Source organism: Rhinopithecus bieti, unplaced genomic scaffold, assembly GCF_001698545.2.
Source record: "Rhinopithecus bieti isolate Rb0 unplaced genomic scaffold, ASM169854v2 scaffold_29388, whole genome shotgun sequence".
In the NCBI taxonomy this organism is placed as follows: Eukaryota; Metazoa; Chordata; class Mammalia; order Primates; family Cercopithecidae; genus Rhinopithecus; species Rhinopithecus bieti.
The window spans coordinates 2,329,071-2,347,047 of record NW_016813389.1 but is presented as its reverse complement, the minus strand read 5'-3'; the positions used below and the strand labels follow the sequence as shown (position 1 = coordinate 2,347,047).

General features: G+C 54.8%; 1 protein-coding gene across 1 annotated transcript in view; it reads right to left on the bottom strand.

Annotated features, from left to right (window-relative positions):
- NCS1 (neuronal calcium sensor 1) overlaps positions 1-17,977 on the bottom strand; it is a 38,963-nt gene that overhangs the window by 18,103 nt on the left and 2,883 nt on the right. Inside the window, exons 3-4 of the mRNA XM_017848352.1 lie at positions 2,815-2,953; positions 957-1,035 (exon numbers count right to left, since the gene is read on the bottom strand). Coding sequence (XP_017703841.1) covers positions 957-1,035; positions 2,815-2,953 — 218 coding nt within the window. The remainder of the gene's footprint in view (positions 1-956; positions 1,036-2,814; positions 2,954-17,977) is intronic.

Here is a 17,977-nt window from a genome sequence, read left to right as displayed (position 1 = left end):
AAAAAAAAAAAAAAAAGAAAGAAAGAAAAAGAAACTGCAGGGTCTTCTCACTGCCAATGGAATGAAGTGTGAAAGTCTTACCCAGCAGGGAGCTCTGGCCAGCTGGTTTCCATCTTCCCTCCCCTCCATGCACCCTGCGTTCCTGCTAATGCCGCCAGGGGCACGCACAACTTCCCCTCCCATCTCCCTCTCAGCCTCCCTCCACCGGGCCTCGCACACGCGGGCCTCCTGACTGGAGCCTTACACACCCTCCCCAGCTCCTCTCATTCCCAGCTCCACGCCTGCCAGGCAGGTCCTCCTCTGCTCATGACTCCCTCTCTCCTCCTCATCTGCAGTTGCCTGAGTTTTTTTTTTTTTTAAATCCTGCTGCCACTCTAGACTGGTCGCCCTGAGAGCAGGGACCCGTCTACATTGTCTATCTTATCCCCTAGTGGATCCCTGGTACCAACACGTGGCTATGTTCAGACGTTATTTGGTGAATGAATGAATGAGCAAGTGAATGAGTGTAAGCAAGAATCAAAGCAATGGCTACGAAAGAGGTGGGTCTGGCACTGAACTTGGGTCTTGGGTCCCCACTGCCCCTCCTGCTGCCCAGGTCTGCACCTGCCTGAATGCAGCCAAGGCTCCTGCCAGCCTCTGCCCCCAGCCCTCCCTGTCTACCTGCCTCAGTGAGCCTCCTTCTGCCGCCGGTCGCCTCCAGGAAACCCTCCCACCTGGAAGCACAGATGTCTGTGCTGCTCTCTGAACCCTGGACAGTCGGCCTGGCCTAGTTACGTGGTTATGTGAGGGCCACCTGCCCAGGGCCCAGGCCTGCCCTCTGCAGACGCAGCTGGGACGCCATCTGTGGTCACTACAGTGGGTGTCTGGCACCCCTGCCTGGTGAGGGCCAAGGGCTGCCTCTCTCTGACCTGGGCCCTCCAGCTGCTGCCCCACAGGGCCAAGGGGGCAGGACTTACATCGCAGCTTCTCATCCAGGGTTCCCCGCGAGGTCACCGACAGCGCCTGGATGAACTCGGAGAACTCGATTCGCCCGTCCTGACCGGAAAGAGAGAGGGGATGGCCTCGGTCAGTGCCAGCCAGGCCACTGGGTCAGGCTGAATCTCGGGGACGGGCAAGGGGCAATCGCAGGCTCCAGACATCGTGCCCAGTGGACATTCAGGTGGAGAGGACAGGCTTGAAGAAATGGGGGGCAAAAGGCGAGGAGAGGGTAGGGAGCAGAGGCTGGGGGACTGTGTCGGGGGTTAGAAGTGGGAGAGGCCAGGAAGGAGGCACAGGAAGAAGGGCTGAGGCTGAACGGAGAGGCTGACTCCACTCCTGATGGGAGAAGGTGCCAGAAGCACCAACGCCTGCGCTCCTCTCAGCAACAGCCTGGAAGCCCCTCGGCCTAGAGCTGTGGGCTCACGGGCTTCTGCAGAGGGAAGGCTGCTGCAGGTTGTTTAACTCCACCTCTTATTTGCAAATGAAGAAACTGAGGCCCAAGAAAGGAAGAGCCCTTCCCAGGGTCAGGAATGTGACTCCCAGCCTGGGGGTACCTGGGAGAAGCTGGGGGTGGGATAAAATAGAAACCTCTGTGGTGCCAGCAGCAGGGGGTACAGAGACAAGTGACAGTAAGTCCACCCTCAAATGCTACTGCAGGACAAATCAGGGTCAACGCAGATAACCCAACAGCTGTGGGTACAGCCGCTGCCCGGAGGTGACACAAGCTACCACATGGTAAGTCTTGAAAACATGATGCTGGGTGGAAAAAGCCAGGAACAAAAGATCCTATAGCTTACGATTCTCAGAGCCTCAGTTTCCTGACCTACAAAATGGGTATTAAAATACCCAGCTTGTAAGACCTCATTAAAAATAATCCATGTATGGCTGGACATGGTGGCTCACACCTATAATCCCAGGACTTTGGAAGGCCAAGGCGGGTGGATCATCTGAGGTCAGGAGTTCGAGACCAGCCTGGGCAATACGGTGAAACTCCATGTCTACTAAAAATAAAAAAAATTAGCCAGGTGTGGTGATGGGCGCCTGTAATCTCAGCTACTCAGGAGGCTGAGGCAGAGGAATTGCTTGAACCCAGGAGGTGGAGGTTGCAGTGAATCGAGATTGCACCATTGCACTCCAGTCTGGATGACACAGCGAGACTCTGTCTCAAACAAACAAACAAAAAAAGAATCCACGCAAAGAGCTTACACATAGTAAATGTTCAGGAAATATTGGTTATTATTATTAATCCTGTTATCATGGGAGTTACTTGCATTTTATGCTTGTAAGAGAAATGTCAGGGTGTACATGTGTATACATGCATGTGTGTGCACTGTATACATATGCATGTGTATATGTCTCTCTGTGTGTACACTTGTGTGCACCTGCAAGTCCATGCATTGTGTGCATATGTGTGTGTTTGCGTGCACTGTATGAATACACAGGTGTGTTCGCATGTGTGGCTGCATCTCCATGTATGTGTGCCCACATATGTGCATGGCATTCATCTGCATGTGCACATACACGTCTGTGTGAGAGCTTGGATGTGCATGTCAGCACATGTGTGGGTGTACATATGTGTGCACGCGTGTGCATGCATTTGGATGCATCTGTGTTTATTGTGTGCGTGTCTGCATGTGTACATGTGCATGCATTTATGTGTGACTATGTATCTGTGCATGTCAGCATGCACTCGTGTGTGTGTTCCTTCTCTAGAAGGGAACATCGGCAGGAGAGAGTGGGTGTGGAGGCGCTGCGGGTACCCACAGGAGCTGAGCCAGCTGCCGCAGGAGGGAAAAGGCTCCAGGTTGACGCAGGCCCCATCAATCCCCAGCTCACCTTGTTTTCATCAAAGACGTTGAAAACAAACGTGGCAAACTTGGTGGGGTCTCCGAACGGGAAGAACTGCTTGTAGATCTTCTGGAAGCCCGCCGCATCCAGCTGCCCACTGGGGCAGTCCTTGATGAAGCCTTTGTACCTGGAGGCAGCAGACCAGGCCAGAGAGGGTAAAGGAGATGCCAATATCACCCACCCACCAACATCACCCAGGAAAGGAAAGCTGTGGCTCCTTGTCCAAAGAGATGGTGCCACATGGGGCCGTGGGCACAGACCAGGACTTGATAGGCACTGGCGCAGTCCCACCTCTGCCTCTCACTAGCGGAGTGACTTTGGATACAGACTTCACCTCTCCTAGCCTCGTCTGCATAAGGGGGTTACGAACTGACAAAGGAATTAACCCAGATACTGCACACAGAGTGAGCACTTGGCCACCCAACCCTGTGCTCCACCTGAGGGGTCTAAAACGAGAGTCACATGAACGGCCTCCCTGAAGCCGCAGGCCTGCACGAGACCCTCCCACCTCCCCAGCTTCTCCGCTGAGCCCCTCCTGGCATCAGGCTGGGTGGGCCGCTGCTGGTGCTGGTGGGTAGACCACCATATGGAGCCGGCAGGTGGCTCCTCCCACATGCCCACACCCCGCCCCTCAGCCTCTGTTCCCAGGGAACTTAGTAAACAGCATGGGGGGACCCTGGCTGTTCCAACTGGACTTGTCCACCCTGCAGCCCCGGTGCCCAGCACAAAACCCTCCAGACTCCTAGGCGGCTGACGCCGGGAAGGCTTTGCACTCCCAATCCCAGGCCAGATCTCTTGCCATTCACTCACTGTACAGCCTCGAGCAAATGCCCTCGCCTGTCTGAGCCTCAGTTTTCTCATCCATAAAAAGGGATGGTTCTCACACCCCTCTTGTTGGTATCAGGGGACATGGTGCATGTAACCACAGGGCTCAGCACAAAAAAGAGCCAAGAGTGTGATCTTTAGAACTGTGAACTTAAATATGTGTTGTTCTAAACCAATTCACAAGCTGGGTCCTGTCGGCAGTTTAACTGCCCCTCCCACCCCACCTCCAGGGAAACACACACTCCTCCGAGGACAACTGCTTCCACAACAGCAAGCCAGAGAGAGGTCAGCTGTCACCAACACCAGCTATCACCTTTGCAGGGCCTGACCCGACTGGGAACTCTGCACACCTTATTCTCCTAGAATGCCCCTAACAGCCCTGTGAGAAGGTACTATGAGGAAGCTTTTTTTTTTTTTTTTTTTTTTGAGATAGAGTCTTACTCTGTCGCCCAGGCTAGAGTGCAGTGGCAGGATCTCAGCTCACTGCAACCTCCACCTCCTGGGTTCAAGTGATTCTCCTGCCTCAGCCTCCCAAGCAGCTGGGATTACAGGCATGCACCACAACACACAGCTAATTTTTGTAGTTTTAGTAGAGACAGGGTTTTGCCATGGTGGCCAGGCTGGTCTCGAACCCTTGACCTCAGGAGATCTGCCCGCCTCGGCCTCCCAAAGTGCTGTGATGACAGGCGTGAGCCACAGTGCCTGGCCGAGGAAGCCCATTTTACAGCTGAAGAAACAGGCTCAGAGAGAGGAAGACATTTGCAAGTCCTCGAGCCCAGACTACAGCAGAGGTGGGATCGAAGGTGAATGCCAAAGAGGCCGATGCTCAGAAAAGCCAGATCACCAAAGACTTTCACACAGTCCCACTGTCCCCCATTTTAATGTGACTTACACAAAGCCTCCACCCTTCCCTCAGACATCGGAGAGGGTTCTGGGAGAACCGTGTATGGTGCGTGTGGCGCTGTGATTAGGGCCCATACAGAGAGGATGCACATGGAAAAGTCACTGTCCACCACCCCAGTGAAGAAGAATCTAAGGGACTGGAATGGACCCTGGGCACACAAGGACCTAAAGGGACATGTGGGGCACCCAGGGGTGGCACCCTGAAAATTCTGCGGCCTGAATGGTGAAGCTCAGGCACCCAGCCTCCTGCCAGTACTGTGGCTGCTGCTGCCGGAGTGAAGGCGGTTGAGGGGAGGAGGAGGATGGGGGAGGGCAGAGAAGATGGAACAGGATGTGGGAGGAAGGGCAGTTCTTCTTGAGTCAGACCACAGCAGGCTCATGACCATCCCAACAGCGCCCACAGCAAGCAGGAGGCCGTGGATAGGCCAGCCCTCTGCACCTTTCCCTGTCCCCACCCCAGAATACCTTGAAGGGCACTAGAGGCCCAGGGTGGTAGGTCCTGGCTCAAGAACCACAGGCCTTTGTAACAGCCCATGATAGCAGCCCAAACCCCAGCACTGTGCTGACAGGGTGGTTCCCCTGGCAGGTCGGCCCAACCATCCCATTTCACAGATGCGGGCACTGAGGCACAAAGAGATCAGGTCCACAGCAACGCGTGAGACTCGGAGCCCACCCTGCCTGTCCTGTCCTCTGCCCTGCCGGCCAGTGTGCGACCCCAGCATCCGTCCCTCCCATGCATGTGATGTCCGCAGGCCCACCCAGAATCCCTGCAGCCTGGCAGGACTCTCGGGGTCTACTGACCTCTGCTCAGCCCTGAGGTCTGTTCTGAGCTCCTGCTTGGATCGGCCAAGCAAGAAGGAAGCAAAGCACATGGATCTCAAGTCCCTTCCCACAGCAGGAGGAAGGGACCCAGCCACCCCGCTCCTGGCCCTTAAAGCTGCCTTCTCTCTGCTTCTTTTGAGTTTCTTCTGTTTCAGCCTGGCCCATGACCCCAGACCCCCAGGCCAAGATGGGCCCCTGGGCAGGAGAGGGAACATGCCTGGCACCAGGACTTAATGACCCATGTGGGGGCACACCCAGCTGTCACCAGACCTCTCTGGATGCCAGGCGGTTCCTTCTTCTTCGTGCAAACCTTCTAACTTATCCACAATGACTCTGTGTTACTTGAGTGATTCTAAAAGGTTATTAAAAACAATAAAGACAAAACAAAAGGCACCCAAAAGCATCCCTGCAGATGGCTCACAAGGGACTGCTCTAAGGAGACGGAGGCTGTGCACAGCGCCAGCACAGTGAGCAGCTGTGGAAGGCTGGCAGTGAAGGTCTTTGCAGAGGGAAACCGGCTTCAGGGGAGCCTTTGGGGGCCTATCCGGTTACCCCTGCAGAGGTTATCACTGTGGGGTCCCAGCTCCCTTCTGTGCCATTAGCAGGGGCCCCAAGAAGCCCCCCACGAGGCAATGCCCATGAGAGGGTGCCCAGCCTGATATTCCAGCTTCCTCCTGCCAAACACCCCATACTCCACACCCAGACTTCAGACAGGCTCCTCTGTCTCCTTGACAGGAAGAGAAGTCCTCCTCTTCTCACTTGGCCTCAACCTGTCCCCTGGCTCCGGCCTGCCTGGCCCAGCTGTAGCAAGAATCCTAAGTCGGTGTAGCCAGAATCCCCACCCCCACGATATCTGATCAAGTTCCTCGTCCCCGCTTCATGTGTGAGTCCTCGTCCGGCCTCCAGCATCAGCCTGACCAGTCAGTTCAGCAGGAATCGCCTGCCCTGGAGGCCTCCTCTTAGTTTCCATCCACTGACCCCTCACCTGTTCATTGGCTGTGAAGCCTCACTTTTCCTCGCATTTGGAGCTGAGTCCACTCTCTCCCGGGTTGTGATAGTCCTGACACCTATTGCAAGAGTCCCAAAAGAAGCCTTCCTGGCCATTTTAAGAAGCGTCGGAATCTCGCTTTCTTTAACATGGGCCCATCCAGTGTCCTGCCAGGCCCCAGCTTAGATGCTGCTTCTTTCAGGAAGATGGCCCAGCCCCAGGTCTGAGGCCTCGGGACCTCCTCTGCACCCCTGCCCGCTCGTCCGTCCCAGCAGAGAGTGGACCACGCTCTACCATATGTGCCTCCAGGTCAGTCGCCCCCTGACACTGCCGTGCCCTGATGACCCGCATGAGGCCTGGCATGAAACATGGACCTGGGGCATGTTTGTCTGGTGAGGTGAATGAATAAACACACAAACTGCCAGGCAGGGGCGGAGGGAGCAAGAGCCCAGTTGGTGTCTGGCTCCTTATTCCTGAGCTCCATGGAACAGGGACATCCAGAGACCCTGGCAGAGACCTAAGAGCTCTGTGGGCACAGTTAGAAAACCACTGATGTGTGGCCAGGTGTGGTGGCTCATGCCTATAATCCCAGCACTTTGGGAGGCAGAGGTGGGCAGATCATTTGAGGTCAGGAATTTGAGACCAGCCTGGACAACATGGTGAAACCCCATGTCTACTAAATATACAAAAATTAGCCAGGCCTGATAGCAGATGTCTGCTGTAATCTCAGCTACTCGGGAGGCTGAGGCAGGAGAATCACTTGAACCCGGGAGGCGGAGGTTGCAGTGAGCCGAGATCACGCCACTGTACTCCAGCCTGGGCGATAAAGTGAGACTCCATCTCAAAAAAACAAAAGAAAAGAAAAGAAAATCAGTGATGTGTTCCCACCCTCTATGTATGGAGATAGGCCCAGAGAGGGAGAGAGACAGGCTGAAAGTCACACAGCAAGTCACCAACAGAAACAAGGCTCAGACCCAGGGCTCCTGCCTCCCAGGCTCCCTCCCTGCCTCACCCACCCCTCCGGCAAGCCAGGCTGCACCGCCCCCGTGTAAGCGCATGGGTAAAGCGACTGCTACCCAAACATTACGTAACCCCCTCTTCATCATCAGAAGGTGGAGGAGGGAGCCTGCCTCAACTGGAGCAGAGAGACGGGATGGGGGGGTCTGAACCTTCCCAGACACCCCAGCCGCCCCCAGGCCTCTACCACCCTGCAAATCATAGCTCTGAGGCTGGGATTTCACGCCATGGTCCCAGCCTGATGTGCCACCCATCTGCCACCGGCTGGCTGAGTCAGGACCCCCTGAAGCAGCTGCACACCCCCTCTTGCAGTGAACACCCGAGTGAGATGCTGGCTTATGATGAAGATCATGCCCAAGAATTCTGTCCCCAGGATGCCTGAGATATGTGACTCCATCCCCCAACCCTGGTCCAGGGTCAGGTTCCCACAGGCCCCGGCCTCCTCCTTCCCCTCCTGCCATTCCCTCCCTCTCCCCTTCAGACAGGCTGCCGCCAGGTCTGCTCTGGTGCCGGGACACGGGCCTGTGCCCCTGGCCTGGCCCTAAGCTGTCGTGCTGGGGGAGGACTCTAAGCAAACCCGTTCCCCACAGCGCCCCTCAGTTTCCCTGTGAGTAAAGTAAGTGGCTCATACTAGATCAGGGTTTCCCCACCCCAGCACTCCGGACATTCAAGGCCAGGTCTTTGTCGTGGAGGCCTGTCCTGTGCATAGTAGACGTTTAGCAGCATCTCCAGCCTCTACCGGACAGATGCCAGTAGCACCCCCTGCCCAGGTTAGGACAATCCCAAGTGTCTCCAGACATTGCCAAATATCCCCTTGGGGGCAGAACCATTCAGGTTGAGAACTACTGGACCAGATGGTCTCTGGGGACTCCCATGAGCTCAGGGGATCCACCATAAGCATCTGTGATTCTAACAGCTATTCAGGAGACCTGAGAGCCAGGCACGGGGCTCTGCGCTTTCCAGGTATGATTCTGTCCCATCGTCCCAACGTCCAGGAGGCGAGGCCAATCCCGCCCACTTTACCAATGGAGAAACTAAGGTTTCTAGAGGTGAAGGCCCCTCCTGGCTCAGGGCGTCCATGCGGATGTCTTCTGCATGGTCTGCTCTTCTTCCCCTCCTCCTCACCTGCCTGACTCCGCTCACCGCTTCCTTCTCGGCACCACAGCATCTCCCTGAGAGAAGCCCCTCTGATGACCCCAGGCTGAGTCACACTCCAGGACACACTCCCAGCACCCCATCCCCTGGCTGGGCCTTGGTGGCACCTCGAGCAGCTGTGCCTCAGGAATGATTTGAGCGACCTGTGTAGTGACAGGCCAGTGCCTCGTATGGGCCGTTGAGGCAGGAACCCTATCTTCTAGTTCACCTCCAAACCTGCACCACCCACTTCTATGCCTGGCAAACATAGTAGCCGCTCAGTTAATGTCAGAGTCACACAGCTAGCCAACGAGGTGGCCGGGACCAGAGCCCAGACTCTAGAATGGGAGCTGCCTCTGAGCTTGGTATCGGGAAGGGGAGAGAGGGGCCGGCTCTCCTGGCTCTGCCCACCTCTCTGACAGCTTGGTGGAGGCCGAAAGTCCTCCATAGGGCTGTTTTCTTCCATATCTTCTGCTTGATTTCAGACCCACAGTGGAAGGGACAGGAGTCCCAGCATCATTGCTGGCTCAGGCCAGGCCAGGGCAGCGGAGTAGAGATGGCACCAGGAGCAACCTGTTATCCCGAGTCTCCCTGCAGACTGGCAACTCAAGGTGCTCAGCATGGTCAGGGGTTCAGGGCAGGATCTCGGAGACCAGCCCCAGCATCTTCAGGCTCCAGAGGATGGATGGCTCTGAGGGTCCACCGTGCAGGCCCCCAACTTCAGACAGGTGCTTCATGTGTGCAAGAGAAAGGGGTGGCAGAGGGGTCCCTATGACTATCATTATGATTGGGAATCTCCGTGATTATTTTCACTGGTGGCATTGAGCATGCAGGAACTCTGTAATATAAAACAGGAGGCCGGGTGGGGTGGCTCACACCTGGAATCCCAGCACTTTGGGAGGCCGAAGCGGGAGGATCACTTGAGCCCAGGAATTTGAGACCAGCCCGGGCAACAAAGCGAGACCCCATCTCTCCATAAAAAAAAAGAAAAGAAAAAATTAGTGGAGCCGGGTGCGGTGGCTTGTGTTTGTCCTCCTAGCTGCTTGGGAGGCTGAGGGAGGACGGTCCCTTGAGCCCAAAAGTTTGAGGTTGCGGTGAACTATGATCACACCACTATGCTCCAGCCTGGGCAACAAAGCCAGACCCTGTCTCAAAAGAAAAAAAAGAAAGAAAGAAAGAAAAAGGTGTTTAATTTTTTTGTTTGTTTGTTTTAAGTATAAGAAACTGAAAAAGAAGGGCTCAAGCTTCAGTCCTGGCTTGATCCTGCCCCACTCGACCTGTGTGTGACCTGAGGCAGGTGACGGCTCCCCTCAGAGCCTTGATTTCCTCATCTGTGAGGTGACAGCCAACCTTACACCTTTCTTTCAGGCCCCTGAGTAGGCCTGGACAAATAAGCTGAGACTGTTAACACCACAGGATGTCCTGAGCACTGGCCATGCCGCAAGCCCTGATCTATGATCTTCCGCAATACCAGAGCCAGCGGCCGGGGACAGCCTGTTACCCTGTTACCTCATCCCACCAGCTGTCCCAAGAGGAAGGTTCTACCATACCCTCCCGAGTCCCCCACTCTGGCCCCATGGGAAGTCCTTCCCTTTCCCAAGACTGAGTCTCGCTCTGTCGCCTAGGCTGGAGTGCAAGGGTGCAATCCTCACTCACTGCAACTTCCACCTCCCAGGTTCAAGCAATTCTCCGGCCTCAGCCGCCTGAGTGGCTGGGACTACAGACACCCACCACCATCACGTCCAGCTAAGTTTTGTATTTTCAGTAGAGACGGGATTTCATCATGTTGGCCAGGCTGGTCTTGAATTCCTGACCTCATGATCTGGCCGCCTCGACCTCCCAAAGTGCTGGGATTACAGGCGTGAGCCACTGCGTCCGGCCATGAAGTCCTTCTTAACACCCAATCTCCTAGTACATGGGCAGAAAAGTACCAAGATCCCTCACTGCCCCTCCCCACCCAGTAACTGAGTCCGAGATGGGTATGCAGAGGCCACACCTCACACAACCTTGTTCATGAACAGGGTCTTAACTCTTTGGGGTTCAGAGACCCCTTTGGGGATTAGAGAAGAGCCATGGCACCGGGCCTCAGAGGCAGGCCCAGGCTATGAAGAACGGGGCCTGCGACCCCCAGCCACAGGAAGCCGAGGTTTCTGATACGGTTGACTGTGTTTGGGAACCAGCTCTTCAAGACAGGGTAGAGATGAGAAAAGAAAATCCTAGATTCAACAACGGCATTCTTACACTTCTTTAAAAGGGAAGGGGGAAGGGAAGAAAAGAAATCTGTCATTTCATAAAAATCCTGAAAGCTGACTGCCACTTGCAAAACAGTTCCCACTCCAGCGCTGGGGCTCCTCCCACACCTCCCACCTTCTCTTCCCCACCACAGCGCCAGGCTGGGTGAATGCCCTCGTCCACCAGGAGACTCCAAGTACCTCGCCCCCCTCAGTCCCTGATGCCCCCCAGCAACCAGCACTGGCTTGGCATAAAGTAGGTGCTCAGTAAAGATGTACTGAATGGATCAGTGAACAAATGAATGAATGATTGAATGCTCCCAGAACACACGGGTCCAACTCCAGTTTGGCTTCTAGTTCTCTGAGGGCCTGAGAAAGCCCCCACACTGCTGGACCTCAGTCTCCCAAAAGCCCTGGTCCTCTAGGACTTCCCCTGAATTCGCCACTCTCAGCTCCTGCAGGTTCGTGTCCTCTGGGATCCTGCTAGGAGGCCAGCCCTGCATCTCCTGCCATGCTGATGATACTGCGGCAGCTGCTCTCTGCAGTGCAAAAGGTGGGACAGAGATTGCTAGACGGATAAATCATAAAGCATAACCCCAAGCTGCAATCAGCCAGGCGCAGCAGGGACGGGCGCAGCAGCAGGCTCGGCAAATTATTCTCCCATTATCTCTTCAAACAACTCCCTCCAGTGGCATGCCCCTCCCCACACTCCCTTGAGACGTGGAGTAGGGTCCCAAACAGCCATGAGATGGTTCCTCTTCCTTTCCCTTCCCCCCAGTAGCCTCCGGTTTTACGGGTTTCCCAGAGCGAGAAAGCAAGAAGCCAGCAGGTCTGAGCCCCAATACTCGGGACCACGGAGGCAGAGGGAGCTGGACCAAGACTCCACACACACACACAGAGCTGTGTGACCTGGGCAAGGGTCTCCACCCTTCAGAGCCTCAGTCTCTTCATCTGTAAAATGGGGCTGCTCTTCAGATTCTCCACACGGTCCCATTCCATCAGCACGGTGCCTGACCGAAGGAAAGCCCCCAGTGTGTTGCTGAGCCTGTCTCCACGCCCACTCTGCCTGGAGCGGCCCAGAATCAACAGCTCATCCTGTTGATGCGAGTACAGCATTCCTCCGGCTTCCACCGGCTACTTTTGCTATCATATTGCTAGGATATTTGGTTATTATAAAAGTAATAAAAGCCATTGCAGAGCCAGGCACGGTGGCTCACGCCCGTAATCCCAGCACTTTGGGAGGCTGAGACGGGCAGATTTCCTGAGGTCAGAAGTTCGAGACCAGCCTGGCCAACATGGTGAAACCCTGTCTCTACTAAAAATACAAAAATTAGCCAGGTGTGGTGGTGGGTACCTGTAATCCCAGCTACTCGGGAGGCTGAGGTAGGAGAACCATTTGAACCCAGGAGGCGGAGGTTGCAGTGAGCCGAGATTGCACTACTGCACTCCAGCCTGGGCAACCAAGTGAGACTCTGTCTCAAAAAAAAAAAAAAAAAAAAAAAGTTGCAGAAAATTTGGAAAATAGGACACATAAGCCACCAGAGGACACCCGCCCCCCCACCTCACACACCCACAACTAGCCTCAGCCTGCGTCCATCCCATCTTTCTTCTCTGCCTACATTTCTTCCATCACGGACTGGTGCCCGATGATGGTGTGTACCCTGCTGTCTCCACTCAGGATAACGTCCTCATCACTTTCCAGGTGATTACAGAGCTCACAGTCACCTTTAGAGGCCTGGGACCTGCCATTTCTTAAGCAGCCCTCATTGTGGTTCCTGATCTCCCACGATGGTGAACTGGGCTCAAGTGAGCCAGAACTAAGATAAAGAACAAGGGATGGGGAAGCAGGGAATACCGGGCTGACTGCAGACCCGGAAGCTGGCTGTGGACACCAATGCTGGCTCTACCTCTCAAAGCCTCCAGCTTCTTCCCTCTGCCAAATACAGACAACGGCACCAGCAGCTCAGAGCTGGGAGGCACCGAGGAGCTGGCACTGTGGGACGCCCAGTGCGGAGCCTGGTGCAGGGTGAGCGTGCCCAGTTGGCCTGGTCCGGGCCTCCTATTGCTGTGCCCTGGCCTGTGCTCTCCTGGGGGACTTGGGAGCCGACTGGCACTGGACCCCGAGTTCTAGCCCAGGCTCTGCTTCTACTGACTTCGCAGCCCAGGACAAATCACAGAATCACTTAAGACCCTGTATCGCAGCTGCTATATGTCAGCACAAACCCAGATGACCCTCGATTGTACAGGAAAGACAGGGACCTCCTCTCTGAGCAGCTGACTAGGGGTGAAGGTATGACTATCGAGACAGAACGAGCCATGCCGAGACTGGAGGCCACAGTCTCCTTAGCAAAAGAAACGGTAGGGACAGAGGCTCTGAGGCGGGATGAGCTCGGCACAGGTGAGGGACAGCAAGTGTGGTCAGTGCACAGTGACCCAGGGGAAAAGTTGAGGTCAGAGACCTCAGGGAGCCCCGTGGGCCACGCAACATGCTGGGGCTTTATTCTAAGTGCAGTGGGAAGTCACAAAGGGGCGGTCCCACTTTCCAAAGCTCCAGCAGAGGCTGTACGGGGCCAAGAACAGCAGAGCCAGCATAGACAGGCAGCAGCCCAGCGAGGCCAAGGCCGTGGCACCACTGCAGACCAGGGGCTCGGACCCGTGTGGCCAGGGGCTGGGATCAGATTCAGGATCTGCTGTCTAGGGGAGGCAGGCTGGCTGGGCTGAGGAGCTGGACATGAGGCAAGGGAACAAGAGGGCTAGTAGCATGTGCAGAGAAAAGGGGAGCCACGCACATGTGATGAAGAAAGAGAGACAGGAGGCCATTGAAGCCGCTTCCCCTGCTGAAGCTGCCCCAGCGCTTCTCAGGTGGGAGAGGAAAACCATGTCCACTGTGGCCCACTGCTCCCTAAATGTCCCTCCCTCCTGCTGCCGCTTCCACCCCAGATGGCTGGGCCCTCCACTGCTTGTTGCCCTGAAAGCCTGGGCTCAGGAATCTTGAGTTTTCCCAAAAGAGAGGCAGGCATGGGTGGAGTCTCTGGCTGTTGGGTGTCCTGAGAGTTGTTCAGAACAAGAATGGGGCCGGGCACGGTGGCTCACACCTGTAATCCCAGCAATTTGGGAGTCTGAGGTGGGTGGATCACCTGAGGTCAGGAGTTCGAGACCAGCCTGGCCAACGTGGTGAAACCCCTATCTCTATTAAAAATACAAAAATTAGCTGGGCATGGTGGCGGGGCCCTGTAATCCTAACTACTTGGGAGGCTGAGGCAAGAGAATAACTTGAACCCGGGAGGCAGAGATTGCAGTGAGCCGAGATCATGCCACTACACTCCAGCCTGGGCAACCGAATGAGACTCCCTCTCAAAAAAAAAAGAAAGAAAACGAGAACAAGAACGGGTGCTGGCAGGAGGCCACGCTGAAAAAGCGCCCTCTGAAAATGGGCCAGGGTGTTTAGGATGCAGGTGGCCACCTCATTTGCCTTCTGTGCAAAGGACACAGGGGACGGTGGGCCCAGTGGATCTAGCCTGTGAGTAGACAGGCTCATGCTTCAGTCCCGGGTTCACCAGTGAGGTTTAGGACAATCGAGGAATAGCAAATTGGTTTATTTTGTGCGGTAACAGCAGTTCCGCTGGCTCCCAGAGCACAGAGCAACATACTCTGTGATCCATTACTGATGTCTGTCATGGGCACAGGAGGGCAGAGTGTCACTGTCTAACCATCCCTGGTCGAGCATCGCCCCAAGGGGATGGGACCATTCTGAAATACAACAGTGAGGTGGGTGGTGGGCTGACCTAGGAGAGCCAGAGAAAGGCATTGGTTCAACCATCTCCTAGCCTTGAAGGTACTGCCACAATGAACCATAGGATATTTACTCGAGACACACAGAAATTTTCTCTGCCAGAAGGCAGAGAAAATACCACCTATTTTCTTTTTTTTTTTTTTTTTCTTTTTTAGGACAGGGTCTCACTCTCACCAAGCTGGAGTATAGTAGCACAATCAGAGCTCACTGCAGCCTTGACCTCTGGGGCCCAAACGATCTTCCCACCTCAGCCAAGTAGCTGGGACTATAGGCATGCGCCACCATGTCCAGATTTTTTTTTTTTTTGTAGAGACGAGGCCACCTTATGTGCCCAGGCTGGTCTCAAACTCCTGGGCTCAAATGATCCTCCTGCCTTGGCCTCCCAAAGTGTTGGGATTAAATGTGTAGGCCACTGTGCCCAGGCTTTTTGTTTGTTTTTTGAGACAGAGTCTCGCTCTCACCCAGGCTGGAGTGCACTGGCGCGATCTTGGCTCACTGCAAGCTCCGCCTCCCGGGTTTACGCCATTCTCCTGCCTCAGCCTCCCAAGTAGCCGGGACCACAGGCGCCCGCCACCATGCCTGGCTAATTTTTTGTATTTTTAGAGAGATGGGGTTTCACCGTGTTAGCCAAGATGGTCTCGATCTCCTGACCTCGTGATCCGCCCACCTTGGCCTCTCAAAGTGCTGGGATTACAGGCTTGAGCCACCGCGCCCGGCCGTTTTGTTTTGTTTTTAAGAGACGAGGTCTCACTCTATTGCCTGCAGTGGGGCAATCATAGCTCACTGCAACCTTGACCTCCTGGGCTCAAGCCATCTTCCTACCTCGGCCTCCTGCATAGCTGGGACCACAGGTGCATCCCTAAAGCAGGTTGCTTTTTTCTTTGTAAGTTCTTTAGGGGAAGTGCCCCCACAGTGAGGACTGGGCCTCCCACAGCTGAGGGTCCCTGTTTTGTTGTGAGAGCCTCCACACTGCCCCCTCAGGCCAGCCTCCTTGGCTCCCTGCTGGTCCTCTAATGCACCAGGCTCATGTCCCCTTCCCAGCCCTTGTCCTCGCTGTTTTCTATGCCTGGGTGGATATGACCCAGGTTCCACCACCGAGTCCTTATTGTCTAGGTTCCAGCTCAAATGTCAGAATCCCAGAGCAGCCTCACCTGACCTCTCCCTCCTAACAAGGCCCCTACCCCGCCGTGCTCAAATCTTCAATTCCCCACAGGACATTTCTCAGCCCACAGTGACCCCACTCTATACTCACGTGTATGTCGGGGCCTGGGGTTTTATCCAGTTTGTGGTATGTCCCCAGGGTGTGGGACAGTGTCTGGCACAGGGAGCACGCTCTATTGATGCTTGATGAGTAAACAAAAGTCACTCACTGCTCTGGGCCTCAGTTTCCTCATCCGCCTAATGCGGAGAAAGTCCTCAATCTCAGGGCTCAGTGGGTTCCACTGATGATGTCAGGACCGTGATTACTACCGTTACTGACACCAGCAGAGAGAATGTTTCCTAGGCTCCGTTCCAAACGTCTTATATGAATTAGCATATTCATTCTTCACACTACTCCTAGAAAGTTTTACTATTATCACCCTCCTTTTCCAGATGGGGAAACTGAGGTCCTAAGAAGTCTAGTCATTTGTCCAAGGTCACTCAGACAGGAAGTGGACAAGTCAGGAGTCAAGCCCAGAGCCGGTCGCAGTGGCTCGCACCTGCGGTCTCACCTACGCGGGAGGCTGAGTCAGGAGGATTGCTTGAGGCCAGAAACTCAAGACCAGCTTGGGCAATATAGTGAGGCCCCAGCTCTACAAAATTTTGTTGTTAAATAATTAGCCAGCCATGGTGGTAAGTGCCTGTAGTCTCAGTTAATCAGGAGGCTGAGTGAGGAGGATCTCTTGAGCCCAGGAGGTCAAGGCTGCAGTGAGCTTTGATAGCACCACCACACTCCATCCAGCCTGGGCGACAGGGCAACACCCTGTCTCTGAAAGAATAATATTAACAGTAATTTAAATATATGTAATCCCAGCACTTTGGGAGGCCGAGGAGGGCAGATCACGAGGTCAGGAGTTCAATACCAGCCGGTCCAACAGGGTGAAACCCCATCTCCCCTTAAAAAATACAAAAATAATCCCAGCACTTTGGGAGGCCGAGACGGGTGGATCACGAGGTCAGGAGATCGAGACCATCCTGGCCAACATGGTGAAACCCCGTCTCTATTACAAAAAAACTACAAAAACTAGCCGGGCGAGGTGGCGGGCGCCTGTAGTCCCAGCTCCTCGGGAGGCTGAGGCAGGAGAATGGCGTAAACCCGGGAGGCGGAGCTTGCAGTGAGCTGAGATCCGGCCACTGCACTCCAGTCCCGGCGACAGAACGAGACTCCGCCTCAAAAAAAAAAAACAAAAAAAAACAAAATATTAGCCAGGCTGGGCACCTGTAATCCCAGCTACTTGGGAGGCTAAGGCAGGAGATTCGCTTGAATCTGGGAGGCAGAGGTTGCAGTGAGCTGAGATGACACCACTGCACTCCAGCCTGAGCAACAGGGCAATACTCTGTCTCAAAAAATTAAAGAAAAAAAAATTTTTTTAATTAAAAAAAAAAGCATTCAAGTTCAGCCTGCCCAGCTCTGGAGCCCAAGATCTCAGCCACTCTGCCACCTGCGGCTCCAGGAGAAGGCCCAGGTGTGGGCAGGGGAGGACGCCAGGGGAGCTCAGGCAGGTCTCCGTGTCTTCATCTATGATATGCCGAGGTGCCACGATGGAGTCATCTCCTCTGGGTCATTGTGAGAATGAAATGAACGAGGCTGTGTCTGAGAGCCTGCCTGGCTCCCAGCAGTGCTTGGGAAGCGTCCCCATCTCTCAAAGACAAACCTCCTCCTCTTCCCTGCCTTGAAGAGACCCAGGCAGACAGCTCCTGGTGTCCCCTCCTCAGCCCCCAGGCCCCTGAGACCCCTGGGGAGGTGCCTTGGTTATGAGCTGCCACAACTGGGGCCAGGGCAATGGGAGGGGGGACAGCTGCTCACGTCTGTCCCTTACTGGCCAACCAGCAACTCTAACCACTGCCCTCCCCTGCCCTGGCCCTCCTTGGGAGATGCTGAGTTTTCTCATGGTCCCCAGAAGACTCCTTGCTGCCCACTCACTTATCCCTCATTCAGATATTCACACTGGAGGCTGGGCACAGTGGCTCACGCCTGCAATTCCAGCATTTTGGGAGGCCAAGGCTTAAGCCCAGGAGTTCGAGACCAGCCTGGCCAATATGGTGAAACGCCGTCTCTAAAAAACATAGAAAAATTAGCCGGGTAGCAGGTGGGTGCCTGTAGTTCCAGCTACTTGAGAGGCTGAGGCAGGAGAATCACTGTAACTGAGCTGAGATGGCACCACTGTACTCCAGCCTGAGCAACAGAGCAGAGACTCTGTCTCAAGGGAAAAAAAAAAAAATATATATATATATATA